At 48.1% G+C, this 20694-nt stretch overlaps 1 protein-coding gene across 5 annotated transcripts in view; it reads left to right on the top strand.

Moving 5' to 3' along the window:
- Positions 1 to 20694, top strand: part of LOC141154083 (SLAM family member 9-like) — a 100067-nt gene that overhangs the window by 58482 nt on the left and 20891 nt on the right. For 3 of the 5 annotated variants that reach the window (XR_012247391.1, XM_073639521.1, XM_073639522.1), the window contains exons 1-3: positions 9193 to 9382; positions 13592 to 13915; positions 16563 to 16841. Coding sequence is in view for 4 of the 5 variants with exons in the window: in XM_073639521.1 (XP_073495622.1) it covers positions 9208 to 9382; positions 13592 to 13915; positions 16563 to 16841 (778 nt within the window). In the remaining variant the exon portion in view is untranslated. Of the gene's footprint in view, positions 1 to 9192; positions 9383 to 13591; positions 13916 to 16562; positions 16842 to 20694 lie in introns of those variants that run through there. The other 2 variants (XM_073639524.1, XM_073639523.1) reach the window with 1 other exon arrangement.

Genomic DNA, 20694 nt, shown 5'->3' with positions numbered 1-20694 from the left:
AAGACATGCACAACTTTTTCAATAACCTTTTACATTTAGAAAACGGACGACATTGTTCAATTCCCTTTATGGAAAACACTTTTCTTTGTCATAGTTAATACTACCGGAACTCTTTTGTCATATAAAACATCATATAAAACATTTGCATTATCACCTAGCAGCATATAAAACTCTTCATATAAAACTTTTTCAAATAAGGCATATTCTTGTGTACTGGCCGCGGTGCAACTTGCGACCAGGTGTTCATTCTTCTTAAAGGTGCAACAGAACTTGTCTTGAGGTAGACGTTGCAGTCTTTTTATAAAACCAGTAGGGGGCGCTTTAAGAAGCGTAACTATATACAAGGAATTGGCCGCTCCCAGTCCTCGGCCAGGTAGGGAAGGGGATGGCTGTTCTCAGTCCCCAGCCAGTTTAGGAAAAGGGATGGCTGCTCTCAGTCCTCAGCCAGGTAAACTAGGAAAGGGGCAACTTCTTACAGTTTCACATCAGTCCCAACGGGGACCACTCCTTAATCTGGAAACAGTCCCAAAACAGCTCTCTGTACCCCGACGGGTAACTATGTACACTGGTATGCTACTGTTCACTGGTAGCGATACCCTCCAGCCGCTCCTTGCATCTCATAATCTTCAGGCCCATCCATGCCCTCTCGGTCCTCTGGGTCCGAGTGGTACTGCTCCTCCTCTTCTACCACTCTGTGGACGTGGAGGGCGTACCATCCCTTCATGCCTTGGTGTCGGGTGTAAGACACCACGTCCCCTGGATATAGATCCCGCCCTCGATGACCTTCTGGCAGGTGGCTCTCTACGTCCCTCCGGGTCACGAATACATCACTGATGGTATCTGGATCTTTGATGAAGCCCCAGCCATGCTCCATTTGAAATGTTACGACAGTCCCGGTGACTCGGGGACTGCGGGCAGTTCGGGGATCTCGTCGGGCCTTCATTTTCTGCTCCACACTTCGGGCTTGCAACTTCTCCTGTTTCACGCGCCGCTCTCGCTGCTCCCTCTCGAACATCTCTAGCTGTTGGCGGCAGGCCTCCCGTCGGCTGGCTGCGGCCGCCCGTGTTTCCTGCGTGAATCCCATCAGGTCTTCTCCGGTCGGATCCCACTCGTACTGAGCGTCCTCCAACGGGGGCTGGGAGGTTTCCAGAGGCTCCGGAGCAGGTATGAGGGGCTCAGATGACACTCCAACCTCCGCGGACGGGCTTCTCCGCAGGCGGGGGTTAACGTACTCGGGAGGCCAGATGAAAGGGAGCCCATCCGGACCGGTATGTTGGGCGAACAGATCTGCGCCCAAAGGTGGTACGGCAGGGGCAGGGGGCGCGAGAGGGTCGGCGGCGCCCGGGGGTACTCGGCCTTGCGACCAGGCCCACGGTGGTCGTTTCCTGGTTGCACCCGGGGGTGGCACAGCGGAAGCAGGGGGCTCTGGCAGGGCAGCGGCGCCCGGGGATGCTAGGCCTTGCGACCAGGCCTGCGATGGTGGTCTCTTGATAACGCCCGGGGTCAGAGGGCACGGCGTGGGGCGGGGATCGCTGGCGGCGTCGACGACCTGGGAACCGGTTGGTAGCGGTGGAGGCACGGTGTCTGCGGCGGTTTCAGGTTTGCCGGGCTCCGCAACACGGCGCAGGGGCAGGTCGGCTTGGGGTAAGGGCGTCTCCGTTACCTGCCTCCGCTGTCGCGGCCTTCTCCGCGGCGTCGTCCTCGGCCTCCGCTCTGTTTTCACTGCCCTCGGAGGCAGGTGTGCTGCTGGGTGCCGGCGGTGCCTCCTGCTGCGGGATCACGGCCCGCCGGGCCATCTCTTCCTTCCACCTGGTAATCACGTCCCGCTGCGCCCGGACCATCCTCCGGTCCAGCTCCTCCAGTGCAACCCGCACATACTCGGGGTCTTCCTTGGGGAGGTGTGCTAGCAGCTCCGTGAAGCTGCATGGTGGTTCGGCCTGCAGCAGGCCCCTCGCCAAGGTGTTGGAGCTGGCTCCTCTCTCCATCTCCGGGTGTGGTCTGGCCAGACTGATCTAGAACACTCCCTGCCCCGCAGTTTTCTTCTCTTTCCGCCCCCATGGGGGGTGGTCCTGGGGCGTTCTGCTGACAATCACTCTCAGGGGCAGCCCCCCCACGTTGACGGACATCTCTACAGCCACACTCATGGCTGTTGGGGGTGGACTCCTTCTTTGGCGCCATTCTGGGACCTGGCCCACGATGGGAGGTGGCTTCCTGTTCTCGTTCTTCTGGGGCGGGCGCCATCTTTAGTACAATGAAACAGTCTCTTTTCTGGCGCGCAATACCCGCTTGTGGCGGGTTGGTAACGATCCTGCCGACTACGCCAAAGCTGACTCGCCCCCTGGGCCATGGGGCACTCAAGACCGGACTTCAGGGCAATGCTGGGAGTAGTAGGGGTGACCCGGTCCCATGGCTCAGGGTGGTCAGACCAGTGGTAGTCTATGATGTGTTTTTAAGTAATGTCCAACTACGCCACCCGTGGATTGCGGTCAGGGAGGACCTCCGCTACAAGGCAGACCGCTGAGGCTGGTGTTGGGGATGCAGCAGGGAATACTACAAATCCCCACGGGAGGAGTGTAGCCTCAGGGCAGTGTGATAGGATGCTGGGGGTGATGGTACAGGCGCAGCAGTAACCACACAGAGTCCAATAATGCAGTCCAGGGTCTTTTACTGATCTTATCATAGACCCAGCAGGAGTACAGGGTAGGAATGGACCTGGGTGTCTGAGGGCATTCAGGCGAGCTCCGCTGGTCAGGGTGAGTAGGTAGGCCTACCGTTCTCTCTCTGCCCTTGCTGACTATCTCCCCCTTTATAGGTATGATAGCCCACGTCCCTGAGCTTGCCGTGTACTACGCCTGTATGGCTTGCGACTCGGGCCTTAGGTACCTGTAGCTTCTCCGTGCTGTACCGGTCCCTCTGTGTGGCGGAACCTCCAGGCTTCTTGGCCAAGGGACCTAAAATCCCTCGCAGGTAGATGATCTGCTGCAGGAATTGCAATCCTGACAGCCTCGGACCCCAGTGTCCGGTATGTAGTTTCCTCTCTGCCAGGACCGGCTCTCGTCGCCTCTGTTCCTGGCTTTCTGCTCCTACTTTGCCTCCTGGACTCCTCAGCTACGGCTGACCTGTCCCTCTGCTTCTGGGAACCCTTCTGGTCACTTCAGAAGTGGGTCCTGGTCTCTCTAACCCTGCCCTCAGTACCAGTTTTTATAGGGGCAGCCTGCTCCCCCTACTGGCCTGGGACAGGAGGTGCTGCATGCAAATGGTCCATGACCAGAGAACATCCCTCCTGCTCTGAGACACAGCCTTACAAGTTTGTGGCATCCAGGCCTGGGGTGACACAGTTATACTGCATCAACAAGGTGTCTCCCAAGCAAAGATTTCAAAGCAAACTGCGGTGTCCAAATGTGCGTTTCAAGCTTTTTTGAAGAAAATGGGCAATGTTGCAGAGTGTAGACACAGTAGCCGGCCAAGGAAACTTTGTGCAGCAGATGAAAGACATATCATGCTTACTTCCAATGGAACTTGGAAGATGTCCGGCAGTGCCATCAGCTCAGAACTCACAGCAACCAAACCCACCCAGCTACACCCATCCAACTGTTCGGAGAAGTCTTGCCAGAAGTAGTCTTCAAAGAATTGTGGCAGATCTTCTGGATGGAAACAAGGCCATGTGACTCTGCTATGCATCAAAAGTCTCCAAATCCTCCTCCAAATCTCAAATACTTTGAGTTTCCACTCATTTTCTGTTCCATAAACTCAGCAAAAAGACTGTGTGTGAACTTAGCCTGAGTGAGATTTATATTGCCCCATAACTGACACCAAAAGAGCAGAAGTGATTGTATGTCAATGTCAAACTTGGTGCAATATAATTTAGCCACAGATATTCCTTGCACTATGCCTTGTAGATTACAGCTGCTGAATCCTTTTCTTGCATTTATGCCGGTGCCTTTTGGAGTGACTCAATGGACAGGAACTGCTGACGTGGCACTGCACTGTCTCTGCTTTGAAGATGAATTTGTGGTGGGTCAGGCCCCCTATACAGACTCTCCCTCCCAAATGAAATGCTGCTTCGCTTCTATGCACACATGGACTACAGAGTTGTTCTTATGAGCAATTGCTGTTGCTGGTCCCTGACCCCATTGCTTCTCTAGTCCCGGTTGCGGTTTCATTCTTTGCGACCACAATCTTGACGCCCCCCGTCTAGTCTGCTCAATAGAATTATGGGTGCACTTGTACGTCACAGTACGACTCCAAGTCAGTTTATGTCAAGGATCTGTAAAGTTCAGAAGCAGAAGTGATTGTGAATCCATGTCACCAACTTTGGAGTAAGGGACAATAGGAGCACTGAAGAAAAACAGCAAGACACCCCCAAAAAATAGAATGGTGGCCACAGACGCTACTGGTAGGATGAGGTGGTACCTGCAGCTCATTTCGGTTGCACAGGTAGTTTTGTTTCTCCAGAACGGTACGTCCGTATGTGCTGTCACTAAAAGGCTTTCAGTGTCTCCAGCACAGTCTGGAGAGCATTAAGTGGAAACCAGAGCACAGGTTTTTACAGGAGCGGAGCCAGATAATGCCGTAGAAGGGCATCAACCCAACCGCCAGACCGCTATCTGCTCCTATGTACGAGATGAAACAAGAGGAGCACTGCCAGAGCCTTACAAAAAAATCTCCTGCTAATGTTTCTACATGTGGTTATATCCTGAAAAAGAAGTTGGTCAACTTCAAAACATGTCGATAATAAAACAGCGTTTAATACAGTTCTGTGTATCCTGGACCCTTTCATCAGTTTATCCACGTTTTATCTCCCCATTATCTCTAAAGGGTCTCATTCACAGCCTCATATCTCCTCCTGACCCAGGTCAGGTGAAAGGAGGATTGTCTAATTGTATGTAAGGAAAGATGGGTATAGGATTGTGTATAGTATTACACAAGAATCTCCTAGTGGAATAATGTAACCAAAATATTTCCAAACATACTTTTACCATCGTGAACGGACCAAACATGACTCTGATACAACCGTAATTTGGCTTGTTAATACATTTCTGTGGTTTATGAAGGCCAAAAAACTGGCTCTTTGAACCACAGAAGTGATAATGTCCTATCCCACCTCCCCCAATCATAGATATATCCATAGATTGTGATCATCAGATTATTATCGATATGGCATGAAATATTGCATTTTCATTGTGCCATGATGTCCCTGGTATGGACTGGAGATGTCCAGTCTACCATAAAGGCAATTGTGTTTCCTGTATATATTAGAACCTCTTTGCTAGTGAAGAAATACGCAGATAGACTTTGGTCTCACTGTAGACTGACTCCTCGTTAATGGTAATGATCACAGAGGAGATGCTGCTAGGTGTCCACAATTTTTGATTGTCTAATCGATAACGGACATTAAAGAGTCTGGAGATGCAGTGACGACCATTGTGTTCCCTGCAACATTGTCCACTGTGAGCAGCTTGACCATGGGTCAGTGAGTGAAGGTCTGGGGAAGGCATATCCTTGAAGGGTCACACAAACCTCCACGTGATATCCAGTGGTAGCTAGGCTATTGTTGGGTATAGTCAGTGCTATTGTCAATCTGAATGCTGATGTAGTGAGTTCTAGGTTCCTCCTGGTGCAAAACAATGCCCGGACTCATGTAGCCAGACTGTGTTTGCAATTCCTGGATGACAAAGACATTGCTGCCATTAACTGGTCCTTTTCAGTTTTCTTTTTTTACTTGATTTTCGATGTGAGGAGAGTATTTGTTGAACAAAAGTGACCAGATATTATTTCTTGACTTTCATGTTGTTGGTAGATGGGTACCAATTTCATGGTGCTTGGTGCTTTCCATGAGCTCCATCACTCCTGCAGGTGAGGAGCAGAGACCAATATTGGGAGCTCCAATAGACTATTGTACGTAGACAAGTGAGTCAGGAGTGAGCAGGTGGCGGGAGGAGGGTGGAGGGTAGTGATGACTCCTATTGTAATCAATAATTGAAGACGGAGCGAGGAAAGTTTCTATGACTGACGGCTAAGTTGAAGAAGGACTACTGTGACTACCACTTTGGGACGGGGGCTGCTTTGACCACATTGAGAGGAATTTGCTGTAACTAATGTTATATTGAGTTGGTGACTACTATAAGAAGGTATGCTGCTGTGACTAAGGTGAGGGTGAGGCTGCTGTGACTATTGTGAAAGGGAGGCTGATGAGACCACTTGAAAGGAGGCAGTTGTGACCACTGTTAGAGGCTGCTATGACTTCTGAGTTTTTGTTGTTTGGATTTTTTTGCACCATTGCCTAGTTTAGAGCCAAAACATCCCAAATTGCAAATGACCATATCAAGAATTCTGCATACCCTACACAAGCAAGGAATAATATGCGATTTCAGCCCTGAAATCTGCAGAATTGTGCATGCAGCTCTGGAGTATAATCAATGCAGTAACTAAGGAAAAACTGTCCCAAAAATATATATTTACAGTACGTGTTGTGAAATAATTTAGCAACGTTCCCTACTCGTTCAGCATTTTGAGGTGTTTGCATTTTGAGAAGTCATCACAAGAGACACAAAGTAAGTAAAGGGGAACAAAAAGCAAATCTAGATGGCCTGTTAGGAAAATATATCCTATAATTCAGACCTCAGCGCCATCTGTCAGAGAAGTCATTTGGTTATACCCAAACAAGGAGGGATGAGATATCCACCTGGTGGACTCTTCTTATTGCACTCATGGCCTGTTCAGTATCTTCTATTGAGGTCCCACTTATGCTTTACCATGTAGTGTCCAAATACAGTCACACGGTGTCTGAATAACCCTGTCCTACTGGAGCGGTGAGAAGTGGTAGGACAATGCGGGTCCTGCTGCTGAGATCTCCACTGATGGCCAGAACTGGGGACTTCTGCTACCTGTTCCCTCCTGGTTCTGTCCTGACCACATGACTCACGTTTCAGATAAGAAGATAGTCAAGCTCCATCTCCAACACGCGGCTCCATACAACTCCATCTACCTGTGGTCTTGCAACCAAAGGAGATCTGGCACAAAGTCTGCCACCCTGGTGATCTCGATTATCGCACATCCAGTGGATCGGTTCAGAATCCTCTTTTAAATAGACATCTGTTGTAAATAGTCTTTTAGTTTTCAGAGATCTATAACATGACTATGTGCATGTTTGACAGATCTTATATATATGCAGTTTTTCCAAAATATTTTAACCCAATTAATGCCAAACAAAAATAAATAGAACCACCATACAATGCCCACACCATACAACTGTTCGATGCTGAAACACAACCAACCTGTAGCGATGACCTCAGCACCGACTATGAGAAACGAAGATGGATTTCCTGCAAATGTGATTTTATTTTGATCCGGCACCAATGAAACAACAGATATTGTACAACGTTTCGACCAGCTTGTGATCTTCATCCGGGACATCAGTGTAGATTGTGGCCAGGTGCCTGTGTATGGAGCCCAATGTGTCAGATGCGCTCCATAAACAAGCACCTGGCCACAATCCACACAGATGTCCCTGATGAAGATCACACGCTGGTCGAAACGTTGTACAATATCTGTTGTTTCATTGGTGCCAGATCAAAATAAAATTACATTTGCAGCAATCCTTCTTTGTTTCTTCTTGTTGGTGCTGATGTTATCGCTATAGATTTGGATTGTTTCAGCATCCCTGCCCCACAGTAATAGTGACTACACAGAGACCATGGTATGACAATAGGAGAGAACATGTCCACCATAGCGTTCCCCGATGCATAACTTCCTTTATGAGTAATCGTGGTCTTGTTCTTTTGCCTTGGTCCTGAGCAGAATTGAGTGACTTCCTTCTTCTTCGCTCACAATCCCCCTCCAGTTACTGTATGCTTTCTCACGACATGGTGTCTGAGACCGTGTCTGGTGCTGCTGCTTATCCTCCAGTGACTCAGATGCGGCTGAACTGCGGCACCAGGTACAGTCACAAAGTATTGGGAGATATACTGATCATTCGTGGTCCCACAGGTGGAGCATTTATGGCCATTGATGCTAAATCCTGGAAAACCCCATAAATATACTTAGATAATCCCTCACTTCCCACATTGACATAGGGAACTTCTATATTGTTCATTCCACTCCATAATCACTCTGTGTCAACAGGGCGTGAACATTCTTACTTCTCCATATAAAGGGTCAAAGAGTAGAAAATGCAATAATTCTTATATATGATTCACCTATTATAATCCTACAGCCATATATTATGTTGGAATTTTGTATGAGATACAAATGTGGCGCCCCTGAGGGTTCATTCGCCACATGGGTACTGCACCTCAGTTCGAGGTGTGGAATCTCCTCTTCCAGGTAAGGATGGAGCATCTCTCAGGACACCACTTCAGCACTCAACACTACACCACTCCCATCCTGAAGGGGGCCTAAATGCACCAGGGTGCTGCCCCGGCCCGGGATAGAGGAGATGGGGGGGAACCAAAGATAGGGGGAACCATGTAGTGGGTGAGGGTGGAGGACACACTTTTAGGAAACACTTATTCTTTCATATTTAATCTACTTCCATCTTAGGTTCAAGGTCTTTGATTGTGATCTTCGTCTTTGATTGTGGTCTTCGTCTTGGATTGTGGTCTTCTGCCAGAGTCCAGCAAAAGGCTGCAGCGGGCTGAAGATACACGGTCCTCGTACTCTGGCCTTGAGACGAGGAGCGGGTCAGAGTTAACCACTGTCTCTACCCGGTCAAGGTCCTGACCTAAGAAGGCCTGGAGGGGAGCGGAGGAGATAGGCTCCACAGGCAAAAGGATCCCAGGGGGATACGGACGAAGCGGAGTCGCCACCTGTATTCTTTACTCTGGCCTAGTCAGAGGGATTCCTGCTGCAAAAGGGGTGACCGGCCCCCGATATTTGACTTTGTTATTTCACGTCTCAGTCAGAAAAGCCCGGAGGCTTAGTGGATCCCAGGGGGATACGGACGGAGCGGCCTACGCCAACTGTATCTCTTACACTGCGTTTATCCAGTGGGACCCGGCCTTACACTACGTTCATACCACACACAGTCAGGAGGAGACTTAGTGGGAGAACTTACCAAGGAGAGGAACACACACCAGCGGGGTATCGACAGGTGCTCCTGATCTACCTGGAAAGTGCTGAACCCCGTTCCTGGTGGCCGCAGTACACCATGAGTAGCAGAGAGAAGCTTTGCGGCTGAAAGTTCATCCCAAGTGAGTAAAGACCCGGATGACTTCACACACCGTCTCAGCTCGTTATTTCCTGCACGGCACTGCACCCACCATCCTTCCTCACACTGCCTTGAGGCCTGCTCCGCCTGCGGGGAGCCGTCCCATCTTAGCTGCCCGTAACACCGGCCTCAGTGGACTGAAGCAGCGCTGGTGTCCATCACCGGAAACCGCAGGTGGCGTAGTCTTAATACCATTCTTATTTGAAAGCCCATTATATCTTTTATGTGACTGCCCTGGGCACGGAACGGGTCCAGGCCACGACTGCATCCCCCGTAACACCTACACTGACCCGGCTCCGAGTAACCCCATTTCCCAGGGAGGGCGAGAGGTGTCACACAAAACATTGACAACTCATTGATTTTAGTGGGAATGTAATACTAAATTTCACCTCCGGAGGCGCTGTAGGAAAATTGAACACCTGCTGATAGTTTCCTCTTCAAAGGATCAGTGGTGATCTTCATAGTTGGCAACTATTGTGGATTTCCCTGGACTCCTGGGCTGCATAGGGGCTCGGTATGTGGGCTTGTGCTGATACCAGGAGCCAAACAGTACAAGCCGAGCTGTCATGTCAGGCGCAGGGAAGGGTCCAGTTTTTCAGAAGGCCCTGATGAGAATAGCAGGCAGCAGGCAGAAATCTGGAGGTTTTGTAGATCTGACATAAACATTTACTAGATGTGATCCTTCCTGTCCTAAATATTTATTCTCACATTCCTGCCCGTGAGGGAACACGTTTCTCGCTACGTGATTGTCTAACTGTAAAGCAAACTGCAGAAGACTCTGTGCAAGAAGTGCGGAAACCCCTCCTGTACCAGTGCCCTCTGGGTACATGCCACGTATGTGCACTCACACCGGACACATGCCACGTATGCAACACTCACACCGGACACATGCCACGTATGCAGCACTCACACCGGACACATGCCACGTATGCAGCACTCACACAGGACACATGCCACGTATGCAACACTCACACCGGACACATGCCACGAATGCACCACTCATACCGGACACATGCCACGTATGCAGCACTCACACTAGACACATGCCACGTATGCACCACTCACACCGGACACATGCCACGTATGCAACACTCACGCCAGACACATGCCACGTATGCAACACTCACACCGGACACATGCCACGTATGCACCACTCACACCGGACACATGCCACGTATGCACCACTCACATAATCACTCTGTGTCAACAGGGCGTGAACATTTTTACTTCTCCATATAAAGGGTCAAAGAGTAGAAAATGCAATAATTCTTATATCTGATTTGCCTATTATAATCCTAATCCACATATGCAACACTCACACCGGACACATGCCACGTATGCAACACTCACACTGGACACATGCCACGTATGCAGCACTCACACCGGACACATGCCACGTATGCAGCACTCACACCGCACACATGCCATGTATGCACCACTCACACCGGACACATGCCACGTATGCAACACTCACGCCGGACACATGCCACGTATGCAGCACTCACACCGGACACATGCCACGTATGCAGCACTCACACCGGACACATGCCACGTATGCAACACTCACGCCAGACACATGCCATGTATGCACCACTCACACCGGACACATGCCACGTATGCAACACTCACACCGGACGGACACATGCCACGTATGCACCACTCACATAATCACTCTGTGTCAACAGGGCGTGAACATTTTTACTTCTCCATATAAAGGGTCAAAGAGTAGAAAATGCAATAATTCTTATATATGATTTGCCTATTATAATCCTAATCCACGTATGCAACACTCACACTGGACACATGCCACGTATGCAGCACTCACACCGGACACATGCCACGTATGCAGCACTCACACCGCACACATGCCATGTATGCACCACTCACACCGGACACATGCCACGCATGCAACACTCACGCCAGACACATGCCACCTATGCACCACTCACACCGGACACATGCCACGTATGCACCACTCACACCGGACACATGCCACGTATGCAGCACTCACACCGGACACATGCCATGTATGCACCACTCACACCGGACACATGCCACGTATGCAACACTCACGCTGGACAAATGCCACATATGCAGCACTCACACCGGACACATGCCATGTATGCACCACTCACACCGTACACATGCCACGTATGCAACACTCACACCGGACACATGCCACGTAAGCAGCATTCACACCGGACACATGCCACGTATGCAGCACTCACACCGGACACATGCCACGTATGCAACACTCACGCCAGACACATGCCACGTATGCACCACTCACACCAGACGAACACATGCCACGTATGCACCACTCACATAATCACTCTGTGTCAACAGGGCGTGAACATTTTTACTTCTCCATATAAAGGGTCAAAGAGTAGAAAATGCAATAATTCTTATATATGATTTGCCTATTATAATCCTAATCCACGTATGCAACACTCACACTGGACACATGCCACGTATGCAGCACTCACACCGGACACATGCCACGTATGCAGCACTCACACCGCACACATGCCATGTATGCACCACTCACACCGGACACATGCCACGTATGCAGCACTCACATGGACACATGCCACGTATGCAACACTCACGCCAGACACATGCCACCTATGCGCCACTCACACCGGACACATGCCACGTATGCAGCACTCACACCGGACACATGCCACGTATGCAGCACTCACACCGGACACATGCCACGTATGCACCACTCACACCGGACACATGCCATGTATGCAGCACTCACACCGGACACATGCCACGTATGCAACACTCACGCCAGACACATGCCACGTATGCACCACTCACACCGGACGGACACATGCCACGTATGCAGCACTCTCACCAGACACATGCCACGTATGCAGCACTCATACCGGACACATGCCACGTATGCAGCACTCACACCGGACACATGCCACGTATGCAACACTCATACCGGACACATGCCACGTATGCAGCACTCACACCGGACACATGCAACACACTCACCACTCCCATATAAGATTCTTAGTGCACATGTGCCGATCACACAGTGGACAAATGCCAACCAAAAGCCACTCACATACTGTCACACCAATCATTTCGGATGTTTTTTTCTGCCAATGATGACCCCAAGTAGCATGTAGACAGCCACGTGTAACAAGCCCCACACCCCACACACAGATCGTCCTCCTGCCCTCTGCTAATAGTCTTTGCAGATGCCCCTATTATACTATATATTATGCAGCTACTGTTGGTATACCCTACGTGATAATCTCCAAGCTGTCTGCTTCTTATTAGTGGTGAACTCTTCTCTATATTCTTCACTGTGTACAAGGCAGCTGGCTAATGTCTCCAGATATTAGGCAGTGGAGCCTTAAAGGAGAAGTGACATACAATGGAACCCTCCAGGCAAAACTAATACATTGACTACTTCATGGAGGGGTGGAGGATGATATATTTGCATTAGAAGCTGCCAACTTAGGCCCTGGACTAGACTTAATAAAGTGTTAGATTAAGCACCCACACGGTTCCAGAGATATCTGCCTATTTCTTAGTACTCATTTTTATGGTCTTTCCTAAGTGGGCGTGGCTCACAGGGAGAGCAGCTTAAAGACCCGCCCCCGAGGATCCTGGGGGGCACAAGCTCTTGGTAAAGACCATAAAAAGTACCAACAAATAAAAAGATTCATCTCTCTGAAACCAAATGGAGCATTGGGAATAAATTAAGAGCAAAAACTGGCCACAATGACCTGGTGATGGATCTTTTTAATGGAAAGGACCAATACTATCGTTTACTAACAGATTGACTGCTGTAGGACCCCAGTGGGAACTCCAGGCATTGTGACCAGATATAGAACATTAGTTTATTCCTATATCCATGGGATTTAATCCATCATATTGTGGGTTGATTGCATTTGTATCTTGTATTTGTTTCTTACCGATTAATGTATGAATAATCATGATCTGTTATGAGTTGTGCACCAAGTGAGGGCTGTGTTATCTCATTGCGGTATTTGTTGGCTTCTTTAAAGCTAGCAGCTTTAGCTCTTTTATTTTTTTTTTCTTTGTAAATCAGTCTCAAAAGTGGGATAGCGAAGAGATAAGGTCTACAGAGATTTCATGTCTTTCTGTCTTCGGGGGTCCGGCTTGTTGGCGCCAAAAAATCGGCGTCGCCTGCGAACATCCCTGATTTGCCACACTGTCACGCCGATGACATCTAACATCTGCGTGACAGCGTGCCATATCAGGGATGTTCGTGGGCAGAGCCAATTTTTTGGCACGAACAAGCTGGAACCCCGAACACGAACCCGAATTTGAAATGTCGAACAAATTCGCTCAACACTAGTCACAAGTGGTCATAATTTCTTATGTTCTCTGTAGCTGCAGGAGGAGAAGCCAATATCCAGGTCCACCATCCGGCTCTACTACACGGATCTGTCCGAATGTCATATTCTCCTTCACAGAAGATGGGAACGATGCACTTTATTAGCTGGAAATATACCACGAAGAACGGAAAACGACTGTCAATATTGGATACAACTAAGATTTATCCCTCTCCGTTCACGAACCGTCTACAGATATCTGATGACTTCTATACATTGACTATAATGGATCTGACAATAGAGGACGGAGGGATTTACATTATTGATGCTACAGATACAAATGGAGAAACAGAGGATAATTCATTTAATGTCACCATCTACGGTACGTATCTGTAGCTTCAGACCATGGTTCCACCACAGAAAATGATCCTGGAAATCCACCATCTAGAGGTAACAAGACAGTAACATTTAGTTGCATTGTAATTATCTTATTGCCCAAACAGGACCGATCATCAATAAGGTCTAATAATGTAGATTATTTGTCAACCAGCCCATAAGTAATAGATCCCAGTGACAATTGATTGGCTCCGAGTCCAGTTGATTTCACCAGGTCCTTAGAATCCAAATATTGTGCCAGAGCCTAGGGCCATTGAAAGATCTTCTTGCATTCTGAAAGGCCATTATTGCCCAAGATTGGATCATGATTGGTGGAGGTCCCTGGACAAAACGCGTCTTAATATTGCCATATAACTCCAAAATTATTTCTGCCATATACTGCCCAGATAACATGTATCGGCAAAAGACGTTCAACAAAAAATGCCCACATAACATTGCCATACACTGTACCAGTCACATTGTCCACATTTATGATATACAAACAATCACCTTGATATAATGTGTGGATGAATTGACTGTCTTTGCAATTTTAATTGCCCTGGTCAATTTGTACCAATGTGCTGATCAAAAGAAGCAACTTTGCAATTCTGTTCTCAAAAACGGCTTTTAAAGCCCAATGCCCAGTGCCTAAGTTACTGGATACCTCTCCAGTCTATCAAATGTCACCAGATTGCTAAGGAAGCAGAGCAGCTCTTGCAAACTCTTTGTTATAGAGCTAGTAAGGGCTGCTCTAACGTTTGCTGAATCACTGGATCTATCATCTTTGGTCTTCCAGTGCTTCTCTGATGCTATACAGGCAAAGCTATATCTGCTAACAGCACAAGAGAGTGAACAGGTCAATCCAGTGGCAAAAACACTCTACTGGCCAGAACTGTCAATCATCAGGAGAGCACCGCCCCCAGGGAACCAGAAGGCAATAGAGTTATGTGATCCTAAAACACTATGTTGAGACGACCCCTTTAAGATTGGCAGAGGTCCTTCGTTAAGCATTTATAAAGAGATGAAGCCTCCTAGCTTTGGAAAGTATAATTTTAATAGAACTGCCATAAGATTTCCCAAATAATTGTGTTTTACAATCCTCTTACCCATATTATACCCTTCTACTGTCAAAAGTAGCACAGCAAACCTAGACCTCGAGTCATCATTTGCCTTTTTTAGGTGACATTTTTTTTTTTATCTTATGGATTTTGCCAATTTTTGTGCCAAATTCTTCGCCGGTTGACTTAATTTTCCGCAAAAAATCAAATATAATCTTTTTTGGTCTTTTTACTTTTTCTGAGCCTTTTAGAACAAAAACTTGCACTTTAGTTTTTAACTGTGTAAAAAAAATTGTTAGATTTCCTCTAGGATACCGGAGTCTAATCTCGCAAAAATTTGACCAAATTTCCAAAAGTAGAAAAATTATATTTCGATAAGGAAAACCATGTCGTTAACTAAGTAACGTTAACATAAAAAAGGTGACAATTAAGTAATAAATAAGTCGCAAATAATAAAAAGTCACAATTAGAATAATTTTTACTGTGGGAAAAAAGGCACAAAGACAATGAGGAATCGGGGCCATGGTACTAAGAGTTGGCTTGATATACTGTAGTTTAGGCTGCTTGTCGTAGGAGTGTTTTTTTGGTGACATCTTGAGAATGTCCAATAGTCTTCGTTGGAGCAAACACAATATACAGTAACTTCACATATTGAAGCTAAAAGAGAAAAAGTAGTGGTCCAAAATTTTACAGATCTCAAAATTGAGGTGTCTGCTAATGTTTTATGGGTAAAGGGAGCAGAAACTTGTGAAGGTTTCCTCCACATTAAGTCGGGGGACAATTGTCGTCCACAGACTACAGGAGCACAACTCGATTTATTTTATGATCCAGAAGACCAAGGAAAGCCCACATTGTGCTGCCAGTGAAGCCGGTCATAGAGTATATTTGGGGACCAATATAAGGATTAAAAAAAGGAACCTGAAAAGAAAAGTAGTTTGGCTCAATAGTAGAAAATAAATGACACCTATCGTAATCCGATGTGCTTGTGCCGAGAAATCAAGCTTTTGGAGCCACATGCAAATTAGTCTGGAAGTGCACAGGGGGTGTATACATGTATCCTAAGCACATCAGGCCATGCATTTCGAAGCAGAGAGGGTGTCGCTGTGCTTGTGAATAGACGCTCCCAATACACTTTGAGGCTGATTTGCATGTGGTTTTACAGCTCGATTTCTCAGCTCTGGCACTTCGGATTACAAGGAAACAGCTATGGATCTTATTGTTGTCCTATGAGCTGTGCAGCCATGACAGTAATTAGATTAGTAATATCATCCTGATGGGCTCCTTTAAGATGCATTAAGGTGTGACTATAGGTGAGGCTCATGTATTCTCAGCTGCTAGAATAAACAGCCCTAAAACGCGTTGTCCCTCAACTGTCCTAACAGCACCAGATGTCACACTCTGTGCCAGATCACCACGCTTATCTATTATATGTGTTTGATGAGGACAGATGGTCTCTGAAAGCAAATGGTTCATTTCTCAGGAAACAAGAACAATAATCTGATAAATGCAGAGGAAACATTACTTATAAATAGACTCTAATAGACTCTTATACAGAAAAAGGTCTACAGAGGCTGATAATATGTTCTCTCATTACAGAGCCGACTCCTCAGCCAACCATAACGACTCACATGGAGGAGATAACCAAAGAACGATGTAATGTTACTCTAAATTGCTCTGTTCCATCACAGACATCAGATCTCTCCTACACCTGGAAATCCAGACACCAGAATTCTACATATCAGCTGTACAGTAATGGACGCACTATCCAGATATCAGCACCCCCGGACCACCAGGACATGGAGCTCCTGTGTATAGTCCAGAGCCCGGCCGACCAGAAGAACGTCTCTATCAGTGTAACACCCTGCACTGGGACAGGTGGGCAGTCATATAAGTGTCATGTCTACACCTTGTGTCTGTGCGTCACTGTGTACATACTGTAACGCTGGCCACACTGCATGCCTCCGCTCCACCCTCCTCCCTCCTGGTAGGGACGTCAACCTACTCGCTGCCCTGTTGTGTCCCCTTCTCCGGCACCTGCGTCCCAGTCTCGGCGCGCACCCCTGGAGGAGCGCTTAGGGCACGTGCGCACGCACTCCTAGTCTCTTAAAGACACAGTGCGCGCAATCCTGTGTGTCCCCAGCCAATAACTAGTAGGCACTTAGTATTTAAGGCACCTTCACCTGTAGGGAGGTGCCTGAGCAACAAATGACTATTGCAGTCTGCTAGCTGCATGCCCGCTGTCAGGTCCCTGAACCTGCATCTGTTCTAGCACCTGTTCCAGTCTGATCTGTATCTGCACTTTGAACCTGAAACCTGTGGTACCTGAAACTGAAACCGCTCCGGCAGTACCTGAAACTGAAACCGCTCTGGCGGTACCTGAACCTGAAACCGCTCCGGTGGTACTTGAACATTAAACCGCTCCGGCAGTATCTGAGCCTGAAACCGCTCAGCCGGTACCTGAACCCAAAACCACTCCGACAACAAATGAATCAGTACCTGTGTTTACTGTCCTATCCTGTCTGTAACGCGCCCCCTGGGCCGTGAAGTACTTGGCAGCCGGGCCTATGGATGCCGGTAGGGCAGGGATATCACGGTGGCTAGCCTGGTCCGTGACCCAGGGCGGTCAGTAAAAAGGGGAATATTTATAGGGGATTTGGAAAGTTCGTGACGCCACGTGTGGAATGCGGCTAAGGGGAGCCCCCGCTGCGAAGCAGTCCTCTGGACTGGTGATACGGCAGCAGGGGGTGGTGTGGCTCTCCACAGGTAGTGCAAGCTCCAGGGCAGTGTAGGTAGATGGTGGTTGCGCTGGGCGTTGTAGTGCAGGGGGAGAGATGGCGCGGATCAAAGAATGGACAGAGGCAGCACGGTGCAGTCATCCGAGTCTTTACTCACAGTTATTATGATGATTCCACGGGTGCACCGTACGGGTGCCAGCCTCCCATGTCGCGCTGCGTTCACCAGGCAGGGGTTCAGTTCTTCCTCAGGTGATTTAGGAATGCCTGACAGAACCCCACTTTCTCGTATTCCTCTCTAGACCGACTTCACGCTGGGTCTTTCTCCCTCCTGCCCTGCGCTGCCCACTTTCAATCCTGCTCGGGTGCTCTGAAGTCCCTCCTGTTCGTCGGAGTTCACAGACCTGCTTGACCCTCACTGGGATTAGAATGAGGCTTCGGCAACTGACTATATAAGCCAGAAGCCTCCGGTTTTTCCAGCCGAGGCCTGGAGTACACGACTGGGCCAGGGGCCGGTCCCCTTCTTGCGGCCTACGATCCCTCTGTCTTCTGACAGATGCGGGGCGTACGGGTGCAGTCCTGCACTCGCCGTACCCCCTAGGATCCCTTCAGCAGAACGGAGCCTACTCCCTGCTCCCCTCCTGGTCCTCTAGCACTAGGCCCTAGTGTGGAGCAGAGCTCCTAATGAGACTCTGCTCCCTATCTGTTCTTCTGAACTGTCCTCTGAACTCCACTCATCTACTAACTGACCTGCCACCCTAAGATGGCTTCCCTATATATACTCCTACCAAAGTGCTCCCCCTAACTACTTCCTCCACCCACACCCACTACTGTTTCCCCCTACCTCTGGGTTCCCCCCACTCCAGCCAGGGTCAGGGCTCAGTAGAAACATACATTGCGTCTTGCCCTTCCAGCCGGCCTGGAGCAGTGTAGTGTTGGATGCAGGTGTTGGGGTTCTGGGCAGCACTCCCTCCTTACCTGAGAGAAGGAGACACCACACCTCTGGGTGAGGTGCAGTACCTCTGTGGCGACTGAACCCTCAAGGGCGCCACATCTGTACTAGCACTATTATCCGGTCCCACCTAGGACTCCGAGTCTGTGTATTCTGTCCTGACCCTTGGGGTCAGCTGCCGCACTCCTGAGATCTGTCCTGGAGTGGCACCTGATGTCCACCTGTGGCCCAAGACTACCCCACCAATTAGGACATCTAGGGATCCAGCCTGTGACACAATGGATCCACAATCCTTGTGTGTTACACATAGATTACTTATCCTGTACTGATCCTGAGTTACATCCTGTATTATACTCAAGAGCTGCACTCACTATTATTCTGCTGGTGCAGTCACTGTGTACATACATTACAATATTGATCCTGAGTTACATCCTGTATTATACTCCAGAGCTGCACTCACTATTCTGCTGGTGCAGGCACTGTGTACATACATTACATTACTGATCCTGTACTGATCCTGAGTTACATCCTGTATTATACCCCAGAGCTGCACTCACTATTCTGCTGGTGCAGTCACTGTGTACATACATTACATTACTGATCCTGAGTTACATCCTGTATTATACTCCACAGCTGCACTCACTATTCTGCTGGTGGAGTCACTGTGTACATACATTACATTACTTATCCTGAGTTACATCCTGTATTATACTCCAGAGCTGCACTCACTATTCTGCTGGTGCAGTCACTGTGTACATACATTACATTACTGATCCTGTACTGATCCTGAGTTACATCCTGTATTATACCCCAGAGCTGCACTCACTATTCTGATGGTGGAGTCACTGTGTACATACATTACATTACTGATCCTGAGTTACCTCCTGTATTATACCCCAGAGCTGCACTCAATATTCTGCTGGTGCAGTCACTGTGTACATGCATTACATTACTGATCCTGTACTGATCCTGAGTTACACCCTGTATTATACTCCTGAGCTGCACTCAATATTCTGCTGGTGCAGTCACTGTGTACATACATTACATTACTGATCCTGTGCTGATCCTGAGTTACCTCCTGTATTATACTCCAGAGCTGCGCTCACTATTCTGCTGGTGCAGTCACTCTGTACATACATTACATTACTGATTCTGAGTTACATCCTGTATTGTACTCCAGAGCTGCACTCACTATTCTGCTGGTGCAGTCACTGTGTACATACTGTACATTATATTACTGATCCTGAGTTACATCCTGTATTATACCCCAGAGCTGCACTCACTATTCTGCTGGTGCAGTCACTGTGTACATACTTTACATTACATTACTGATCCTGAGTTACATCCTGTATTATACTCCAGAGCTGCACTCACTATTCTGCTGGTGCAGTCACTGTGTACATACATTACATTACTGATCCTGAGTTACATCCTGTATTATACTCCAGAGCTGCACTCACTATTCTGCTGGTGCAGTCACTGTGTACATACATTACATTACTGATCCTGAGTTTCATCCTGTATTATACCCCAGAGCTGCACTCACTATTCTGCTGGTGCAGTCACTGTGTACATACATTACATTACTGATCCTGTACTGATCCGGAGTTACATCCTGTATTATACTCCAGAGCTGCACTCACTATTCTGCTGGTGCAGTCACTGTGTACATACATTACATTACTGATCCTGAGTTACATCCTGTATTATACTCCAGAGCTGCACTCACTATTCTGCTGGAGGAGTCACTGTGTACATACATTACATTACTGATCCTGAGTTACATCCTGTATTATACCCCAGAGCTGCACTCACTATTCTTCTGGAGGAGTCACTGTGTACATACATTACATTACTGATCCTGAGTTTCATCCTGTATTATACCCCAGAGCTGCACTCAATATTCTGCTGGTGCAGTCACTGTGTACATACATTACATTACTGATCCTGTACTGATCCTGAGTTACATCCTGTATTATACTCCAGAGCTGCACTCACTATTCTGCTGGTGCAGTCACTGTGTACATACATTACATTACTGATC

Source organism: Phyllobates terribilis, unplaced genomic scaffold (assembly GCF_046119375.1).
Source record: "Phyllobates terribilis strain yellow unplaced genomic scaffold, ASM4611937v1 Scaffold_7__3_contigs__length_470593459, whole genome shotgun sequence".
Classification (NCBI taxonomy): Eukaryota; Metazoa; Chordata; class Amphibia; order Anura; family Dendrobatidae; genus Phyllobates; species Phyllobates terribilis.
This window is presented reverse-complemented; position numbering and strand designations above follow the sequence as displayed.